Source organism: Myotis davidii, unplaced genomic scaffold (assembly GCF_000327345.1).
Source record: "Myotis davidii unplaced genomic scaffold, ASM32734v1 scaffold96, whole genome shotgun sequence".
NCBI classification, from domain to species: domain Eukaryota; kingdom Metazoa; phylum Chordata; class Mammalia; order Chiroptera; family Vespertilionidae; genus Myotis; species Myotis davidii.
This window is the reverse complement of record NW_006289416.1, coordinates 364,068-385,857: the sequence shown is the minus strand read 5'-3', so window position 1 is coordinate 385,857 and position 21,790 is coordinate 364,068. Positions and strand designations below refer to the sequence as shown.

The window sequence follows — 21,790 nt, the reverse complement described above, 5'->3', positions numbered from 1 at the left end:
CTTACATGTTTCTCTTATACAACAGATACCTTCTGCCATTTTATTACGGATATATCATTATGTTATTAGATAGCTCCTATATATGCAAATCATTGCTTACTGAAACTCTTAAGAAAAATGAAACTGCACAGGTATTTTCTGAAAAAATCTGACCTTGATGCTTTCTGCTCAGGCTCCTGCTTTCTTTTAGGAATTTGGAGCTGCGCTGGAGAGCTGCTTTCCCATTAGACTCCACGGCTTCTGGGAACTAGGAAACAGAACAATTTACGCGTGGTGACTAGAGGCAAGGGTGGGATCCTGATGGGGATGTGAAGGCAACTCCATCAGAATAGCTTCCCCTCTGGTTCCAAACAGGGAAGTCAACTAGATAACAGGCAGGGAGAGTTTAATTGTCCTAATGCCTATTTAACATACATCCTAATTATGGGAGAAGAGAAAGACCACAAGCCATTTTTAAATATACAAAGACAAAAACACCCATTAAATAAAGATCTTCATCGCAGGTAAGACAAGGTGCCTCAAAAATTGGCAGTTGCAAAATAGTCACAGAGATGTATAATATAGCATAGGGAACATAGTTAATAATATTGTAATAAGTATTGTGCCAGTTGGGTACTAGACTTATTGGAGGGATCATTTCATAAGTTATATAAATATCTAACCACTATACTGTACACCTGAAACTAACGTAACATTGAATGTCAACTGTATTTTTTAAAAAAATTAAAAAAGATGCCTTGAGTAGGTATCATGAAGCATTATCATTTTTGTAATAAGAAATGGTGAGATTTTCTTCATCTTTACATCACTTAGTCCCTAGTCTTTATAAAGAAGTATTTATGACTTTAAGAATTAAACATACCACATAATGGCAGAAGCCATAAACAGATCCCACCAGAAAGCAGCGTTGACAAGCATACGTTTAAGCCACCAATTCTCTGCTCAAGCCTCTAAGGAACAACCTCCCACGGTTTTCTAGAAAAGGAAGGCACCCACCGAAGCCCACACGGCTCTTCTTACCAGGCTTACCTCCATCACAGTCCTGAGAGCATCTTCTGCCAGTTTTTCTGATTCTTCAATCAGGCTCCGAATGTTGGAATGGATGTGGGTTGCGCTGGTTGTGTTCAGGGACACAAATCTAACATTTCCAAGGCCACTGTGAAATCAGCATATTTACCGGTGCTAGGATAAACTAAAATTGGACTTCCCACTATTCTTAAACGCCTCTTAGCTTTCTTTCCCATTAGAGCAGTACCATCAACAAGGAATAACAACCTATGGATTCCCCTTTGACTCCAAAAGGAATCTTAAGAAGCAGTGACCACGCTGTCACAACGACACTAAGAATGACTGTTTAATTAATGCCCAAAGAAGAGATGATGGCTGTTTCCCATCTTTGAACCATTCATCTGTTTCTTCCAGCTGCCCTCTTTTGAACTCTCTTCAAACCCCTGCATGTGTCTGGGATGCCACTGAGTCTTTGCATTTATTGTAATCTGTGCTGCTAGGCAATTGCTAATTTTCAAAAAGCTTTCCTAAGCATATGTAAGGCTGCTGAATCTTATTTCAAATGGTGTACACCAATTTGATGAAGTTCACTAGAGGTTTTGCAGGAAGATCAGATAGTATTTCAATCATCTGAACTCCACTCTTACAAATGGACAAATCACTTAGGAACTTGCCAACTGGTAATGGTGCAATTTCATCCAGCCACTCTATCTTGAAAATAAAATTTGACAATCGACACATCTTTGCCTGGTGTGTAACTCACTTCATTTTCTTCCCAAGGTTATTGAGTTGAGTGATTCCCAAACCAGACATCAGCAGTTATTACTTGTTACTACTTGATTGGCAAAATTTGGTGATTTATAAGTAAAAGATAATAATGTTATTTTATTTAACTTTATGTATCATACCAATTGCTTTTACTGCATATACTAAGTAATAAATGTTTTGTTCTAGCTATGTATGTAGTCAGAATTATGTTTTCTTTTTTGGGAAATGATGAAAGATGAAAAGAGAGACACTGAGTACCTAATTCCATTTTCTATTACTGATTCCTGTGGCATCTGTAGGCAGTAGTGCTCAATGCAGCACATAATTTATGCAATATTCTATCTTATGTAGTTTTTTTATAGTCTTCATTGTGTGATCTAATATTTTAGGGCAGTTTCCTCAAATTGGAAATATATTTATTTTTCCCCTTCCACAAACATACCCAACACACAAAAACACATATTCCCAGTGTGTCCAGACCATTTCCATCCATAATTTGTAACAAATTTTAAATAAATAAATTTACCAATTAATTCAGACTATGGTGCAAATCACTGAAAGGCCTAAAACACTGGTTCCCTCATTTGCTGCTATTAGACCACCTGGGGATATTTTTAGAAAATACATCACAACCCAGATAAATTAAGTCACAATCTTTGAGTGGGGGCTGGGAGGACTAGGTTGGACAAAGGGATCAGTTTGTTTGTTTTTAAATCTTCACCTGAGGATATGTTCTTCTTGACTTTAGAAAGAGAGGAGGGAGATAAAGAGAGAGAGGGTGTAGAAATATCGATGTGATAGAATCATCCATCAGTTGCCTCCTATGCCTCCACCGGGTATTGAACCAAACTTTTGGTATATGGGATGACATCCAACCAACTGAGCCACCCAGCCAGGGCAAGGCATCAGTATCTTTGAAGTTTCCCAGGTTATTCCGATGTGCAGACAAGTTTGGGAACCACTAGCCTAACACGGTACTTCTCATTTAAAGACACTTTTAACAAGTGAGGACATATACCCCAAAATATAAGTTTAAGTCATTGTAATGCTATGGTAGACCTTCAGGTAGTAGAAAATAATCAGAGGTGGTATAACACTTCTACAGGTCCAGTGTGGGCAACCACAGCCTCCATCATGCATAAAGCCAGACAAAGGGTAAGCTCCAAAAAGGTAAGAGATGTAAAGAAGATATCTTTGTTCTGTCCACATGTAACTGAACAAAACCCTGAGCACTTAGTAGATGCGGAACAAGGTCTTGATGGCTTGATATTGTAGCACTAGAGGCCTGGTGCACAAAATTTGTGCATGGGAAGGAGGGTCCCCTTGGCCCAGCCTGCACCCTCTCCAATTTGGGACCTCTTGGGGGATGTCCGACTTCGTCTCGCAATCCAGGACTGCTGGCTCCTATCTGCTCACCTGCCTACCTGCCTGATTGCCCCTAACCCTTCTGCCTGCCTGATTGCCCCTAACCACCTCTGCCTGACTGATTGCCCCTAATTCCTCCCGGTCTCCCCCAACTGCCCCCTCCCTGCTGACCTAGTCGTTCCCAACTGCCCCCCTGCTAGTCTGGTTGCCCCATGCAGCCTGCTATTCAGTTGTTTGGTTGCCCCTCACTGTCCCCGCTGCTGGCCTTGTCACGCCACACAGCCTGTCAGCCTGCTGTTCGGTCATTACTGTTACTGTGAAAGTGTCCTGGATAATTTGCATATTCTTCTATTATTAGTATAGATTATATTTTCTTAAATGCCTATTGGGTTCAGTTTGCATTTCTCCATCTTATCTTTATGCCAATTGATGGTCAACCATGTTATCTGACATGGAGGAAATCCCCCTTACCATGTAAACAAAACAGGAATCTTCATTTTTAGACAAAAAAGGAAGAGTGACTTAACATTGTGATTAAAACAGTCATCCTTATTCTCTTTGATCAATGGATCACAACCTCTGAAGTTCCTGCAAAATGTGGGCTCACCTGTCCAGAGCCCCTGCTAGTTCCTGGAGCTCAGCTGCATGGCCCTCAGCTCTGTAGACAAGGTCAAGCGCTCTTCGTTTGGACATCTGCATGACCAGGTCATCCACGTGGTGCCTGATTCTGGCAGTCCACCAAAGCAGCTCATCCCGGTGATGCTCTAATTGCTACATAGATAAATCAATACTGTGAGTATATAGGCAGCTATTCAGCAATGTGTGTGTGCATATTTATGATTTAGAAACTACTAATATATTTTGGCTGTGCTGAGTAGAAACTTACTGCTAGTGCACTTTGTGCAGCCTTTGCACGTGCTGTGGCAGCATCCAGCAATCTTCTTCCTTTGGCGATAAGCACTGAGGTCAAGTTTTGTTCTTCTCGAACATGCAGCTTTTTATCCTGTAGCAAAAATCACCTTTAAGGATGCTTCATTAAGCAAGTCAGCTTCCGAACACTGGGGCCTGACACTGTGTGTTGAGGTAGTGTTAGGGGGTTCGTCTTTTAAAAAGCTGAAATTCGTATTATTTACATTTGGTTATTAGCTTGAACTGAGGAGAGAGCTGTTAAGACTCACATTGAACTCTCGCAGGCTGGCCTTGAGAATGAGCAGGAGGCGGCTGCTTTCCTGCGTCTTTGCCTCTGCTTCCCTCACCAGGTCTTCTGCTGCCTGCAGTTCACTGTTGTGTTTTGAAAGGAGGCTGCTTGCAGCTTCTTTTATTACCTTCAACTCTTCCTGTGGCTTCTGGTAATTTTTCTGAATTTGTGACAATAAATCTTCAGCAGCCCTGACAAATATAGATGGTTCACATAGTAAGTCAATGAATGACAAAGCCTCTGTCATTGAAATGATAGCAGAGGGATTTTTACACTTCCGTGCCTCGTTTTATAGTGTGCAGTAAGGGAACAGTGGGCAGAAGGCTGTCCTTCAAAGAGCCTGCTTGCAGGTCTGTAAAATGTTCCCATTGTTCTCTACCTGATGCCAGTGGCTCACTGCTTCCACCGTCTGTGCAAACAATGTGGTTTATGCTGAACACCTGCTTTCCCTCTGGGACTGTGGAATTTGGGCACATGCTGGGCAGAGGGTGCCCCCCAATAAAAACCACGAATGCTGAACCTCTAGTGGGCTTCCCTGGGCAGAAACATCACCACGTGCTGCTGCATTTTCGTAGCCGAGGGAAGAGTACACTCTGTGCTCCCTCAAGGAAAGGAAGCCTGAATGGACACCTCAAGGCTCCACCGTGTCTTTTTCCCCAACCCAGCTGTGCCTCCTTAATACATTGCCATAGGTATATGGGCCATGAGCACAACTCTACACTGAGGCCTGAGATTCCCGGTGAAACGGAATGTGACGGTGCTCTAGGGGACCCTGACACAGGCATGATAAGCAACTAATTTGTGTGCTAAATATTCCCAACAATAGGATTGCCATAGTTCAGCACAAATTACTAATTTTCTAAGGATTATCATTAGAAAAAGCTGATAAATTCCTAAAATAATCCACAAAATTTGAAATAGCCTAAGAACAGGGATTATCCATAGAAAATAAGAGAGTGGAGAACAGAGAACACATTTTAAACTTTAATATTTAAAATAAAAGGTCTTTTTAATAATAATTTAAATTAGCAAATTAAAAAGAAAGAGAACAGCGATCTCAAGAATAACTTTGTTCTAAATAAACACACAAGACCAACAATGACAGAGACAGGGTGGCCACAGGGCCTAGCAGGCGAGGAGAGTCGGGAGCACTGAGGGCGTCAGAGGGGAGCGGGGCCCTGCCTTCTCCCCTTCCTCTCAAAGGCTCTTCAGGGAATGGACTTTTCGTAATTAGACTACGAGATCCTAGTGGGCAAAAAGATCTCTATTGTTCTCCTTTGTGTCCCCAAGTCCTCGCACAATATCTGCCACTGGGGGTTCATTTTGCTGAATGAACAAGTGAGCTGATGTGGAAGGGTAATGGTGGGAGAGGATGGCCCCACAAAATGACTCCCATGGATCTCCAGGGAATCTCCGTTTCTAATAAGTGTCCATCAGCTCTTAAGTGTGGCCGAGGGAGGGAGCAACTGAGAGCCCAGGATGAGTGGGAAACGGATGGGTGGGGGGACTTTGGTTAGTGGAAAGGGGGTGGGGCTGGTCTCTCTAGTTCTCCAAATCCCACCTGATGCCTAAAATCATATTCAATAATGAAAAAAGGTGTAAGCTTAATTCTCCGGGATGTTGCCAGTAGAAGTGTACATTGTTTTAAGTACTCTTTTAGGAAATAATTTGTAAATGCAAGTCAGGAATCATCAACATGCAAATTCATTGGCTAAATGATTTCACTTCTTAATATCCACCCTAGTAATATAATAATGTGAAATATAGAAAAATATTTTTGTCTACGATATCCATCACAACATTATTTAAAATAGCAAAATATATTTAAAATAGTTTAAATGTCACAGTATAGAGAATGGAGTTTTGTGTAACTATTTAAGCCAGTGTTTAAGATATTTATCACAACCTTGGAAAAAAGATAGCTTGTGCTATATTACATCAAGTAATAACTGTGTGAAAATACTAAGAAAGATGCCTGAAAGGAAATTACAAGTTCCTAGTGACCATGTCTAACAATCCTTTGTGATCTGTCATTTCACACTGAGGTTTTCAATTAGAGTTTGCATAGCTAAGTTGAATTATTTTGGCATAATGTCCACCTATCTTAGAGTTTACAGCACAGGTAGTAGCTGCTGATTAATTTTCTTCTATGATAACTGATTGCATTATACTTGATCTTCAACAAATACAGTACCATGTTGCTGAAGAGACAGACAGAAACAAAACCCATGGCCTACCAGCACAAACACAGAGCTATTGGCAGTGATTACAATTTTCTCTATTTGGAGGGCCTGGCAGGGTCTCTTCATTTACATGACAATGGGGCCCCTCTTCTCTTGTGACATTTCTTCCACAGTGAGAGCTTTCCTTCTTTTACCTCCTCCCACATGCCTTTTCCCATCTGTACTGAGGTTCTTTCCTCTAATTGGCTATGTCGTGAATGGCAGCACTTAGAGACTTACTTCAGTTCAAGGGTAGCATTTTGGTGCAACTGCATAAAATGCCTTTTCTGTAAGGTTTCTAGCAAAAATGTCATGTTCTTTTGCATATTCTGAAGAGTGGAACTGGGTAGCTGGAAATCTTCATCCAAGGTCTGATTTAGAGTTGATGCCTTTTCAATAATTTCTATGGAGAAAATTTATCAGTCATTTAATAAGCCTCTTAAAAGTGGGCGGCACTAAACTGGAAGAACTTAGACACTTCTTCAGTGAGGCCGCTCTGTTCAGCTGAACTGGTTGAACCTCGAATCTACGCCAGGCCCGCTGTACATCCCAACATACTCTGGACATCCCCTATCAGAACACTCATGGGGGCCCTGGCTGGGTAGCTCAATTGGTTAGAGCATTGTCCCAATACACTAAGGTTGCGAGTTCGATCCCTAGTCAGGGCACATACAAGAAGCTACCAGTGAATGCATAAATAAGTGGAACAATAAATCGATGTTTCTCTCTCTCTCCCTTCCTCTCTCAAATGTCAATAAGATAAAAATTGAAACACACACACACACACACACACACACACACACACACACACTCATGGACTTGAGATTACTGTTTATTTAATGTTAGTTTTCCCTAGTGCCCTTACTCTCTGTAAGGCAGGGGGCTATGGCCACTGTTACCTCAGCATTTCCTGCACTGGACACAGACATTTGCACATAAAAGCTGTTCAACAAGTATTTACTGCATGAATGAATCACCAATACTTGATACTACCCTTCTTATTAAGCATATTATTTATTCTAATAATCTTCTTATCTTTTGCCCTACAAAGTCTGATCTGCATTGGATTCTGTACTTACTCTTTACTGGTATGTTCTTACACAATAATCCAAAAAGAAAAGCAAGAATATATTTCTTGTGGCTAGAAAACTGGAAAAAGCAACCTAAAAGCCAGATCAGACGGGACATCCCAATCGAGCAGTGAGTAAATTACTCTAATATTGTGGCTGCACTCTGGGACCACACTGAAGCTCCACATCACATCGGCTCCTACTGTGGGCAAAGGAATGGTGTCGAGAGTTAGCTCAGCGACTCACATGGCACTGCTGCCTTGACATCCATTTTCTGTGGCCAAGAGGCCTGCAGTAACCTTAAACTAACACTTGCCCCCTCATACAAGCATGTGCCCTAGGCAGTAGCCACAGGGTCAGAAGCTAATGTAAGTTCCTATGGTGAAGCCCCTGTGATCAACAGTCTCCCCTGCCTCCCAGAGCCTCCCCCTGTGTGCCCCAAGGATAAGACCCCTGTGGAGCTTACCAAAAGTCTGCTTTTTGGGTTTGGGCCTTAGCTCAGGAACCCCAAAGCACTGCACCCACGGAACCAAATAAAACAGGTGCCCAGGTTCTGTCTGTCAGCATCCCTGCCTTGACTTCTCCATGTGGCCCTTTGAGGCATGCTGGGTACTTTCTCCAGGACCTGTGACTAAAAATTCCTCTATTTCATTTTCTCCTACGGTCTGTTGTTGGACCTTGCTTGGCTCATCATCTGGCACCCTGTGCACCACTTAGCGAGTCTTAATTTGGGAAATTCATAACAGATGGGAAGGCACCACATCTACTTGACACTTAGGACGTAAGTGTAGTACATCATATAGAAAATAAAAAAGGAAGCGTGCATTTCTTAAAAGATAAAACTCTCAATGAAAGACCATGATCTGGACACATCAGGATCCCCAGTCCTTGGTTCTAGCAGTTGAGCACAAGTAACACACATGTATTCATATGTTGTATAGAGCGAATGGGACTTTTCTTGCAATGAGCATAGACTCCCCAAGCTAGACACTGACCACACTACCTTGAATGCTTATCTTCAATTTCTCAGTAAATGTCATGAGATCTTGACTCTCGCTGAGGAGTCTTTCAGTCGCCCTGGCCACATGTTGGCTACTTGTTAACACTCTACTGAGCTGATAGAAAATAAAGGTCTCAGGTTAGTCTGACTTGAATAATATGAAGCTTTGATGCTCAAGTTGTCTCTTTTAAATAACAAAATATATTCCAGAATATAAGTATTTACACTACCATCTAAACCAAGGTTGATATTTGGGGATTGGAAATTAAGTGGTTAATGAAATAATTTACTGCTAACTTTGTATGAGAGAAGATGACATATTTTCAAAAGCAGCCTAAGTGGTTATTATACCACAGATTCTCTCAGAGTCTCTACTATGAAGATTCGATATTCACCTTATGACCCAAGTATACAGAATGAGAAAGAAAAATCTTAACCAATTTTTACTGACCGCGAGAACTTATTCAAGGAGTTAAGAACACGGAGTCAGATAAACCAGGTTTTAGGCCCAGTTCTGCCAACCTGGAGACCTAGACTAACATCTTCTAGCCTCCCTGATAACCTGGGTAATAACAGCACTTACCTCATGGAGGGGCTGAGACTTACTGGTAGCTGTCCTCAGCTGCTGGTTTTTGTTTTTTTTTTATTAGGGAATGTCATAATTGGTAAAAGGAAAGGTTGTAATTTCCAGGAATGTAAAGTAACTCAGACTAGGTCTAAAAGTGTTTTATAGTCAAAATCCAAAGAGAATCCTCTTTTATGCATAGAGAGAATTTATTTAAGCAGCTTATCATTTCCTACCAAATGTTTGCTCGCTGAGGCACATAGAGCCCACTCTTAAGCCTTAAACTTGCCCCAAATCATTACTAATTTTAAATAGGAGCCAAGCTAATTCTTATTTTTAGGGTGCACACCACTATGTATGTGTGTAGATGTTGAGAGACAAAGAGTAGATACATCTATGTATAGATACACTATTATATACATAGCTAAGTATACACACATACATATGCATGTGCACATAAAATTCATAAGTGAAAATTATAAATTTGGCAATAGGCCCCCTCACCATCTGTGAATAAGGAAATTCCATTCATCTGACATGGGATAAACAGGCTACATTCCCTGCTGACTTTAGAGCAAGCTCACTTGCCATTCAAAGTCAGAAAATCAGAAGCACATGCCTAAAGCCCAAAGGCTGTACGAACACCACACAACCAGCGCCAGGCTGTCCTGGCTCTGCCCAGCAGATTGCAGCAAGTGCTCCTGGTGTCGGGGAAATGCCTCTGAGCACCGTGCTCACCACGTGCTTAGTTAATGCGGCCAATTTAGGAGAAGGAAGAAACCTCAGGATCTTTCAATCCCACCCACCCCTTGATTCATAGGAGAAAATGATGCTCAAATGGAAAGGTGACTGCCCAACGGCTCCCTCAGCAGAGGTGACAATAGAAATTAAGCCAGGAGCCTTCCCCGCGAACACATTTCTGCCAAGGTTAAAACCAATTTGATCATAAAGTCCCTGGAGCACAGCTTCTGAGAGGCAGAGACTGCCCTGACCTAACTGGAACCTCCAAGACCGCCCCAATGCTCATAAACGCTGGGTGGGAAGTGAACCTTTTGTGTGAAGAATTTACCTCCCTTTGCAGGTCATCTGTTTGTTCTGTAACACCTTCAAGTTGAAGTTTTACCAGCCCCTGTTGTGTATTTCCTTTTAATAAAGACTCCTACAAAGAATGAAGAGAACAAATCACAATGCTTCAAGATAAATGCTCTGATTCACTGGTTATCAACTATTTTGTTCACAGAAATAAATTCTTCTTTCCTTGAAATTGCATTAAAAACAAAATGAATCACATTTACTTAAGTTTTGATTATAGCAACATGTTCCCATTTGCCACCTTTTGCATAATACTCCCCATTCATGCCTGGCCGGTGTGGCTCAGTATTGAATGTCGATCTATGAACCATAAGGTCACGGTTCAATTCTCGGTCAGAGTACATGCCAGGGTTTTGGGCTCAATCCCCAGTGTGGGCAGGCAGGAGGCAGTCAATGATTCTCTCTCATCATTGATCTCTCTCTCTCTCTCTCTCTCTCTCTCTCCCCCTCACTCCCTCCCTCTCTCCCTTCCTCTCTGAAATCAATAATATATATAAATATATATACATAATATATTCCCCATACATACTAGTATATGAATTTAAAGTATGTTGTATTGTGCAGAATCCATTACTCCTGCTATTCTTGGGTAAGTCTGGCTTAATTTCATTAGAGTTACATCAATTTTAACCATAATTGCTAACACTTTTAAAATTTCACTTTTAAAACTTATTAGGCTTAAAAAAACTTATTAGGCTAAAATACAAAAGTATTAAGTAAGTCTTCATAATCACTAACAATTAGTGCTTAATTTATGCCAACAGTCTTCTAATTTTTTACTTGCATGATTGTATTTAAACCTTATAACAACCCTATAAAATGGCTATATTATTATTCGGGGGAGGGGGGGCTAATTAAGTGACTTGGCCAAGGTTGCTGTGTAGATAACAATGAAAACAGTAAACAGTTAAGAGTTTACATTCTTAATCTAGTGCAGAATTTAGATAAACATAAAAAGTTAAAGGAATTGGAAAGTGGTTTAAATGGGAGCAAATCATTCAAACATAGTTAAAATTGACATATTCATAGATAGAAGGTAGGCTAACAGCTGTTGGCAGGGACTGGGGATGAGTGAAGGGATTGAGAAAATAAAAGAGAGAAAACTCTGGGTGATTTCTGGGTAGAGGGGGTGGGGGAAGGTAGAGGAGGGTATGGGAATAAATGGTGAACATAAAATACAATGTACAGATGATGCGTTGTGGAATTGTGCTTCTGAAACCTGTATAATTTTATTAACCAGTGTCACCACAATAAAGTCAATAAAAAGAAAAAAATATTTAAAATTTAAGGCAAGAATTTATCTCACTTGATAAATTTAAAATATAGTTATATGCCTGGGGCCCCTAGTGATAAAAAAAAAAATAGTATTGGTAGATTGTGTCTATAGTGAGTGGAAAAAAAATTCATATTTACTGGTTTTTATTTTAAAAATGAACACACACACACACACACACACACACACACAGGCACACTTGCCTAAGGAAATGTCTAGTCTAAGCAAAGCTTTTAACTAAAAAATACAGTCAGGAATGACTATCCTTGACACAGTGAATTAATTATCTCAAATTCTAATGTATAGGTTTTTAAGGAAAATTAAGAATAATATTTTTTCCAATTAGCATTAAAAATACTAGAGTAGAATGCTGTCAACTGAGTCTATTTCTAACCACGACCACCACCACCCCTTTTTGGAACCCAGATCCTATTTGACTAAACATAAAATGGTGATATGCCCGCAGAGATTTTTATATAATCTTCCAGGTTAAAAAAAAAACTTTTGCGCCTAAAACTCCAGTTAAGAATAATACATTTACAGAACATAGTTATCTTTAGCAGATTCCAACATTAAAGAAGATACCACCTCAACTTATTTCCTGTATTTGTATTAGGACAGCTATTTTCAAATAGCCAAGGTTTGTCTTGAAGAGGCACAAGGGCACTTTGTGCACAGGTGAAGAACAATGTGGGGTAGAATTTGTGAAAAGGCATCTAATGAATAACTCATAAACAATTAAGGGTCCTACAGTAAAACAAGTTAGTGTTGGACAATAAGGTCCCTGGTCACGTTCAAGGGAAGGCTGACACCTCCCAGCAGTACACACTGTGAATAAGGGAGCAGGGGGGACAGACAGAATGACTCCTACTGTCCAGCCCAACTCCACATCTCTCAATGATGCATCTCTGTATTCCCAGTACCTACCCGGAGGTATTTGGTTGTATTTTCCAGGTCTGACAAAATTCCATATGGGACGGGAATAATGCTGGTGAGGTTCACAGAAAGACTGGTATCACCAACATTGTCTAAGTCACCCAGCAGCACACCCACGCATTCATCATCACAAGCTAAAAGAAAAAGAAAGTTAAATGAATGCAAAATGGTCTGCACATTTTCCCTTGGGTGTGCATTAGCCATTTTACAATAACAACATAAAGTCATAATAAGGGCAAAGCATACGACAAAGCTTCCAGGAACGGAATCTCACACCATGGGAGGCAAGCGGAGAACACAAGCCCCTATCCTCAGATGGTGACTCCAAGACTCAGCTCAGAGAAGTGACTTCCCCGGTCACACAGGAAGCAACAACTGATCCGAGTGGGTCCCAGGTCGGGTACACGTTGTGTCAATAGCTCCAACCTTTGCAGTGCATCTGCTCATTTGGGACTTGGACCAATGGCAACGAATTTCGAATGTGTTTCCTTGCAGAGCCTGGTCTGTCATTTCCTGAGATAGTTTGCAAACACACCTTCAGCAAATTCAAGAGAAGGAGACTGGGGAAAATAATGGGTGTGTTTTTGCTTAAAACAAACACATAAACAAAAGCTCTTGAATGCCATGATCCTGACATTACTTCCCCTCCATCTTCCCCATGAACCACTGAGAAGACATTTGTAGATGAGCACTCATGTACTTGCTACTAAAATCAATCAGGACTGGAAAAAAAAAACAAAAAACCCACAGCAGCCAAGAGCTGAAGCCACCAGTGAAATCTGAGTAACACAAATGACAACCCACAAAGGTGTTCTCTGCGCTGACACTTGACTCCATTAAAGGGATATTAATGCAGATAAACTATGAAGCTGGAATTACTGTGCTGCTTAGAGTGCTAGAGAGATAAATGCTGCTACCCTAGGACCTTCTGCCTCGGCTCCAAATGCACTATGAAAAGTTCAGTTTGGCAGAATACATAGCAATCCTTGCTTAGTTAAAATGGGACTTTCTCCTGCTGATGCCATAGGGCTCGGTAACAGAAAAACAATAGGAAAACAGTTGAGAGGAAAAACCACCTTTAAACAGTTAGGAAGGAAAATACCCACAAACACAATTGCTTTCCACCAGAATGTGCCTGGGTTCACATTCCTCGCATCGCAGCCCCGCGGCCCCTGGCCTGCAGACGCACTGCCCAGTCCTGCGGTCACAGTCCCGGTGAACAGAGCCATGCAGGCTGCAATCACACCTCTGGCAGGTGCCGCCTGGCATTCCAGGGTTCCCATGATAGCCCGAGGAGCACCTACGGAAAGGAGAATATGCAGGTACAGATCACAGTGTCAGTGCCAGTAAGATAATATATCAACCATTTCTTCCAAGTGAAGTGCAAAGTACACAGTCCCACTTACCTCATTCTACATTTTATATCCTAAAAGGAGGATGAGATAGTCATAAAAGGTGCATTTACTTACCTTAATACATAGATTTGTTTTGGAATATCAATCATGCACAACCAAACATGATACTCTCAAATCACTTTAGTAAATATGTCCTACAATATAAAGCAGCAGATGTGCCTTGCAATTTCCATGCCATAACACCACGACATACCTCTCACAATATTGCCCTTCATAGCCCAGCACACAGGCGTCACAGCGGAAATCGTGATCACCTTCCAAGACACAAGTCGGACTAAAACTGAGAGAAAAACAATGGTTTTTGAATTTTCAGATATACAATTTCAACTCTTGCTTGTGGTACTTGTTCGTTACTCTTAGGGTACAAGACACTGTCCTGAAAATTAAGTGATTACAGTGCACAGTTAGACAAGGTTCTTAGGGCTTAAAATATATTGAGCAAAAATATATTGGGGAAAATAAACATGTAACCACTACTTGTGCAGCTCTTATATCCAAAAGACACTCATTAGACACCTGTCCAGTGACAACCATGTGAGGGGAAGGAGGCAGATCTTACAGATTTCCCCTGATTAGTCACCAAACAAGAAAGCTTCCCAGGTGAAGGGTCTTGTTCTGAGATTTAGGTGAAGAATTACCTGACTTATTAGATGAAAAGGTGATTACAGAGAGCTGTACATGATGACTATGAGTAAGCACGAAAACCAGCAGGGAGAAGAGAGTGGGACAAATGCTGGTGAATATAATGGGCTGCAATGACAGGCAAGTAGGAAAGGGTGGGGCAAAGAAAAGTGAAGAGTTGGGGTGGAATTTGAAAATGAATGGACCTAACGGTAGGGACTCGTGTGAAGGACAATTTGAAGCAAAATGATAGAGCTGCTCAGAGTGTAATATCCACTCTGATAATGGATCCCCCTCAGTCATGGACTTCTGCTTTTGGCTTATTCCTTCCTTTCTTTTCAACCACTGCTTCCACATTTTAAATTACCAATACTCCATGCGCCATCTAGAGGCTCAGATGGATACTGCAAACCATTGAAGAAAACCACCTGGGCAGTCTTGGGTTTGGGGCCAGTTAAGAGAAGTTCCAAGAATGAGTTACAAGATTCTCTATCAGCCCTACTTCCCTTTTGAGTTTTTTACTCCTTAAACAGCAAAGGGACAGACTTCAGTGGAAACATAAAATGTGTAGAAAACAAAGCATGCATTTTAGGGCCCGTCAGGTACAGAGCACATTATAAATGTCCACAGACTCCTCCTAGCAGTGTAAACTTTAATCCATTATCATAGGCTCTGGGGATGGTTAGAACCTTTTTTGACTGAAAAAGTAAAATATTCAAACATTACAGAAATATGGGAAGTAGAAAGGTGATATATTCTTCCAAACATTTCTCTGGGCACATATAGCCACGGAGCTATGGATATGAATATACATATGAATATAAACTTTTTCCAAAATGGCATCACATTATATAGTCACAATTAAATAATTAATTGGCCATGTCTCCAATTTTGTACAAATAGATATACCTTATTCTTTTCTCAGTGTTCGTATAATATTTCACTCTAGGTATGTACCACAATGTCTATCCATCCCCTGGAGACAGGTATTTCAGTTCCTCCCCAGTTTCTCATGAGTATAAGCAATGACGAAATGTATCCATCTTTACACACATATGCAAGTATTTCTGTAGTTTAGATTACAGGAGTGGAATTGAGTCAAATTTTATATACAGATTTAATACAAAACATTAATGGTAACAATAAATTTTAGGATGCTTGGTAGTTTACAAGGGAAGTGTACACAGTGCCTCTCCTTTTGTATCCACAGTCAAGCATCGTTTTCTTGGAGATAAGAGAAGATAGAAGATTCAAACAAATATTGAAAAGAAAACTTCATTTTAGTATACTAAATGTGTATATTTGATCTGTGTTCAAGGCTGTGTCAAATATTTTAAGCAATGATGAAATGATATTTATGAATTATAATTTTCATTAAAGCCAAAGAGGACACATAGATATTCCAACTTCCACTTAAAATCTTTGATTCTTTTTGGTGTGCAGATAGATAATTCTACACAATCACCATGAGTGCCAGGGAAAACCTGGCCCCTCTTTCATCACTTTGTAGCATTTCTGCATTTCATCAATCATCACCAAATATAAATTTCTAAACCTGTTCCCTTACACTAAAAAGGAACAGAATTCCTTATGTCATTATTCATAAAATTAATCATAATTCACCTCTAGGCACACTGGATAAATAGGTCGGAGGCTAAAATTGGTCTTAAAAAAAAACAAACAAAACACACACACTAAAAGAAACCCCAACAACCTGAAAGTCCCTTCTTTAATTGGTTCCATTTTCACACCCCAATACCAACACAGATACTTTGCTTTTGAAAAGATTCTCTTCAAGTGCTTGTGAGAATTTAACACTTTTTCTAAAATTAGCCATTCTCAACACATGGAAAATATCAATTAAAACAGACATGTACAGACCCTGGAAACTGGGGCTGAAAACGGAATCACCCCCAGCTTCGGTGGGGCAGGTGTGCAGCGCATCTGCACAAGCTCACCTGGCAGGGCCGCTGTGAGGACAGGTGCACAGAGAGCAGTCAGTGGCTGAGCCCGTCACCTTCCCATAGTACCCGGGAGCGCACACATCACAGTGGTCACCAGACGTGTTATCGCCGCAGTTCTGGGGCCCCATGTTTAAGAAGAGGAAAAATGGGAAGTTGTTAGAAATCATTCTTATCTGGTAATAGCTAAGCATCACCACGTTTCACATCAGTTTATTTTTTAATTCTTACGGAAGGGAGTCTTTTCTTCAAGTTTGTTAAATCATGGAAACATTGCCAGCTCTGTGGCCTTCCTTCATTATAAAACTGTACTTATCCAATACAGCCTAGAAATTACTAATACAATCTTCTTATGGAAAATATCCACAGAGGAGCTAGCTTTTGATCCTTAAAATTTGAATCTAAAATATATAGTGATTTAAAGTGATCTGAAGCACACTGGCTTTGCACATGGTTGGGGTTCAATGATCACATGTAGGGAGTTGAAAGAGCAGAGTGAATGAATAAATGATGTGGGAAACAGACAGTGAGGGAAGAAAACGCAGGGTTTAGAGCAGCACCAATAGACTCCTGCAATAACAAAATCATTTCTAGTTAAAATTTATGTCATCATTTGGACCTAAAATTAGGCTATTAAAAAAATTAAGCTAAAAGACCAAGCAGTTCTTGACATCGAGTCCAACACAAAACCTGCTTTTGTTTGGCCTTGGGCGCTGGACTGGGCCTGCCACAGTGACAGAAGCCACTGAGCAAATGCACTACCTCAGGCTTTATAGTGGGAAGCAAGAGACGATGTAGAGAGAAACCTTTTTTTATGTTTGAAAAACTACTTTTACATTTTTCTTATTAAAAATGATTCCAATATTTTTCATTTAAAAATTGTCTACCTACTTTACTTGATGAAAATAGATTTTATTGGGACCCAGTTGGCCCCTAAAACTGGAATCTGTTTAGAAGTAAAATTTGCAACCACTCTCTTGAAAATGTGTTGTATATATATATATACACACTAGAGGCCCATTTCATGAAATTCGTGCACTTGGGGGCTGGGGTCCCTCAGCTCAGCCTGTGCTCTCTTGCAGTCCACAGTCCGGGAGGCTCCAGAAGGAAGCTGGCCTAAACAGTCAGTCAGACATCCTTAGTGCTGGAGCCTTTCCCGCCACCACCGCTGCACTCACCAGCCGTGAGCCTGGCTTCTGGCTGAGTGGCGCTTCCCCTGTGGGAGCGCACTGACCACCAGGGGGTAGCTCCTGCATTGAGAGTCTGCCCCCTGTTGGTCAGTGTGCATCATAGCGACCAATTGTTCTGTCATTAGGTCAATTTGCATATTAGCCTTTTATTATATAGGATACATGTATGTATATAGATATAGATATGGATATATAGATGATATAGATATAGATATATAGATATATAGATACATATATAGGTATAGATATGGCTGTTAAAGAATAAATATTAGATGGTGAACAGGACTGAAGCAGACTTTTTGGTTTTTGATTGGTAACACCAACTCCAACATTAAAAGCTCCCTCTAACATATGAGCTTCCTGGTTTTCAAGATCCTAGAAAATCAAAGACAAGATGCTCCAAAGAATGGCAAGCAAATAAGAACCTGTTCATGTGAACTGACATGCTATGGGAAGTGCACAGAGAACCTGTCAATTTTTCAACTGGAAAAAGGCTGTGTCCTATGTCTTGGAAGAGGGTAGCTGGGGAGAGGGACCCCCAGGGTATCTCTCTGCTCTTTGGTTTCCCCACCCCCTTTCAGGTCACATTTCTGATCAATCTCTTCTATGATAATACCAAAGGCCCAGTGACATGAAGAGGGAGGAACATCCTACGTACTGGGTGAAAAAATCAAATCCCAAAGGTCTTGACGCCCACCCATACTCTCACAAGTGCTTAGGGAGTGCTTAAGAGACTTTGTCAAATGGAAATGAATGGTTGTACTGCACAAGAGAGGTCTCACAGATAAGACTAAAGAGGAAGGTAAGGTCCCAAGTTCAAAGAGCAAGGCCTCAGGTGCTGAACTTGTGGAAAGAATGTAAGCATCTTAGTGTCTGGTCTGTTTGGGTCGGGCAGCAGTGACGGCATTGGGCCCTGAGCATGCTTTCAGTCAGATGCTGGCCTCACACCTCAGAATAGTGAATGGACTCAGAACCATCACAGGTGACCTGCATGTGCGTGTACCCTGAGGGTGTCTGACTGAGAGGGCTGAGTACTTAGAGCCTGTGGAAACGTGAAAGAAGAGTCTTGTCAAATGTTTTTGCCAATTACTTGTTAAGATACTGCCACTTTTCATGACCAAATTTGAGCTAGTGGCTTGTCTCCATGACTCCAAAGATTAAAACTGTACCAATGGGCAGATGATCCAAGGGCACCAGTCCCAGGAGCAATCAGGGCTGCCCAAAGATGAGTTGAGCTGTTGTGGGAGTGAACTGGAGGTGTGTAAATACTAGTATACATTAAATAACTGCTTAGCATGGATATTGTAGTTTAATCTTAAAATCTGAAGGGACTCTGACAAAAACAGGTCTGTTGCAGCCCTGAACTTCCAAGCTCTAAGCCCAGACACTATTTTCTGTTAGAGTAGGTTTGGGTTACAGTAATTAGCAATGCCTTGTAGGGACAAGGACAGAACACAGATCTTCCATAAAAAAGGGGGAAGAGCAAGAAGCAAACCGCGTTCTGCTCAACACCGTGATTTATAATCTTTTGTCCAGTCTTCTGGCATTATGCATGTCCACTGTGGTGTTACTGCAAAATTAACAGGCCCAGGGGAGGTCTTCTAGGGTTCCAGGTCACATCTGGCCAACCATTCCCCAGGCAGGGAACTGTCTGGAAGCTATCCATCATGGTTTATGCGGGGAAGACTCTGCCACAAACTTTCATGTTCTTTCCTAGTACAAATCAACAAGTTAGCTGAAGATCTTGGAGCTTCGTTCTGGTGAACTCAGATCAGGAAAGGCAAGGTCATCATTTAGTGTCCTGGGAGTATCTACTCTTGTTAAAATAGTTAGCTGCAAATGCAGTCTGAAAGAACTGATCAACTTGTTAAACTGTTCATGTGACCTTCGTCCCTATGATTGGCCAAGGGACCTTCCCACTTAATTACATCTCACTTAATGTTGCCTGAAATCAATTCTCCTTAAATCCTCAGATGATATTTTCCCCTTTTCTCTATTAGCGCTCCCTTTTGCCTGGAGCATGAGCTCATTAGAATGAATAAATTTTTCTTAATAGTGTTGCAGCTATTTGCATCCTCATTAAGTCCATTTTACCTTGGATGACTGGACTAATTCTTTAATTCCACATATACAATGGGGTTAGCAAAGGTTAACGCATATCTTTTAATTGAGAAAAACCATGAAGTACTTCACTTTCTAAATTCACCTATGCACTGCTGTAATTTAGCAATTTCCCTTGTAGAAACTGCTTCTAAATTCCACATATGAAAGATGCTTCTCAATAAAAGAAGAGGAAGGCAGATCTAGTGTGACTGAAGGCCAGCTGGTCCTCATTCCTCTGGGCCACACCCAGGACCCCTAATGCTTCCAGTGTGTCTCTCTTGGCAGGCAGTCCATTTTTCTTCAGTAAGTTATTTTACATGAGGCAAAAAAATTATACAATTTACCAATGTTTCCACATGTTATTATAAAGGATGAGGTTTTAGGAGTAGGAAAAGAATATCGTATTATTCTATGTTATCAATAAGGCCGTGACAACTTAAGCAAAATCATGAGCACAAGAGTTCATGCTCGATTAGGGCCACAAGACTTCTGTCTGGGTCTTGTGGTCCTTTACAATGATCAGAGTTCTCCTCATGTCCCTGAGACCAATCTTGGTCTCTAAGGGGAAGGTGTCTAAGACAGCCACAAGAATAAATTTTTTTTTTTTTACAAATGCAAAAAGAGTACAGAGAAATACATTTTAAACATTGGGCATTAACTTATTTTAATACTTCCAGGTGACTCCCTCAATTTTTTTAAAATATGTTTTTATTGATTTTAGAAAGAGAGGAAGGGAAAGGGATAGAAAGACACATCGATCAGCTGCCTCCTGTAGCTGACTGAGCCCACAACCTGGGCATGTGCCCTGACCAGGAATTGAACTGGTGACTTCTTGGTTCTTGGGTTGATGCTCAACCACTGAGACACATGGCTGAGCTGACTCTTCAAATTCTATGATGTAAAGTTCTCATCTACTGTGACTATAACCACCAGCATCGTTAAGTGTAAGCAAGGCCCACTTAACCAATTCCCAAATTGATGCCTGCAAACAAATTCAAGGAAGCAGAATTTTTAAAGAATTTCCATTAGCAATCTCAGACCACTTAGTTAAAACCTTTCTGAAGAAAACATTTGTGTATCTTACATTTCACTAAATGTAAGCTCTCTCTAAACCAAGGGACTGGTGTGACTTTGAACTGGGAATTTCAATGCTCCCTGCCTACCCTGATTCTAACCTTCAAGCAAGCACCCACCCAAACAAGCATACCAGACACTTCCCCGTTTCAGGGTCACAAGTGTCGCTGTGGTTGTTACAGCTGCAGGGCACACAAGGCGCAAGCAGAAGGCGAGGTCCCCTGTCACCACCTTCCGGAAGTTTCCCTCTGTAGTAGCCAGGTGCACAGTCCTGAGGGTACGCGAAAGGGAAGAAAATGAATAAAAATCCGATTTTAAAATGGGCAAAAAGTTTGAGTAGGCATTTCTCCAAAGACACACAAATGGAAATGCACACATGAGAAGATGCTCAACATTACAAATCACTAGGGAAGTGCAAATCAAAACCATGACACACCACCTCACACCATTAAGATGTCTACTATACTAGTAAAATAACAAAAACACAGACAAAAACCGGTGTTGATGAGGAAGTGGAGAAACTGGAACGTGTGCTTGGCTAGAGGGAACATAAAATGATGGAGTACTATGGAGAGCAGTATGGTAGCTCCTCAAAACTTAAAAACAGAACTACCACATGAGCTAGCAATTCGACTGAAAAGCTAGGTTTGGAACTGAAAGCAGGGTTTAGAAAGATATTTGTATACCCATACAAATGTTCACAGCAGCATTGTTCACAATAGTCAAAAGGTGAAACAACCTATGTAATCTTATTGGTGGATGCATGGATAGACAGAGTACAGTCTATACATACAACAGGATATTTTTCAGCCTTAAAATGAAGCACATCCGGATACATTGTACGGCATGAATTAACCTTGAATACATTACGCTAAGTAAATGAGCCAGTCATAAAAAGACTAATACTGTCTTCTGGTTCCTCTAATCTG

General features: G+C 40.9%; 1 protein-coding gene across 1 annotated transcript in view; it reads right to left on the bottom strand.

Annotated features, from left to right (window-relative positions):
- LAMA1 (laminin subunit alpha 1) overlaps nucleotides 1-21,790 on the bottom strand; it is a 125,150-nt gene that overhangs the window by 42,791 nt on the left and 60,569 nt on the right. The window contains exons 29-41 of the mRNA XM_006761932.2: nucleotides 20,995-21,132; nucleotides 16,492-16,613; nucleotides 14,106-14,192; nucleotides 13,604-13,797; nucleotides 12,489-12,631; nucleotides 10,266-10,355; nucleotides 8,635-8,746; nucleotides 6,802-6,964; nucleotides 4,320-4,530; nucleotides 4,028-4,144; nucleotides 3,749-3,912; nucleotides 1,021-1,156; nucleotides 154-247 (exon numbers count right to left, since the gene is read on the bottom strand). Coding sequence (XP_006761995.1) covers nucleotides 154-247; nucleotides 1,021-1,156; nucleotides 3,749-3,912; nucleotides 4,028-4,144; nucleotides 4,320-4,530; nucleotides 6,802-6,964; nucleotides 8,635-8,746; nucleotides 10,266-10,355; nucleotides 12,489-12,631; nucleotides 13,604-13,797; nucleotides 14,106-14,192; nucleotides 16,492-16,613; nucleotides 20,995-21,132 — 1,771 coding nt within the window. The remainder of the gene's footprint in view (nucleotides 1-153; nucleotides 248-1,020; nucleotides 1,157-3,748; nucleotides 3,913-4,027; nucleotides 4,145-4,319; nucleotides 4,531-6,801; nucleotides 6,965-8,634; nucleotides 8,747-10,265; nucleotides 10,356-12,488; nucleotides 12,632-13,603; nucleotides 13,798-14,105; nucleotides 14,193-16,491; nucleotides 16,614-20,994; nucleotides 21,133-21,790) is intronic.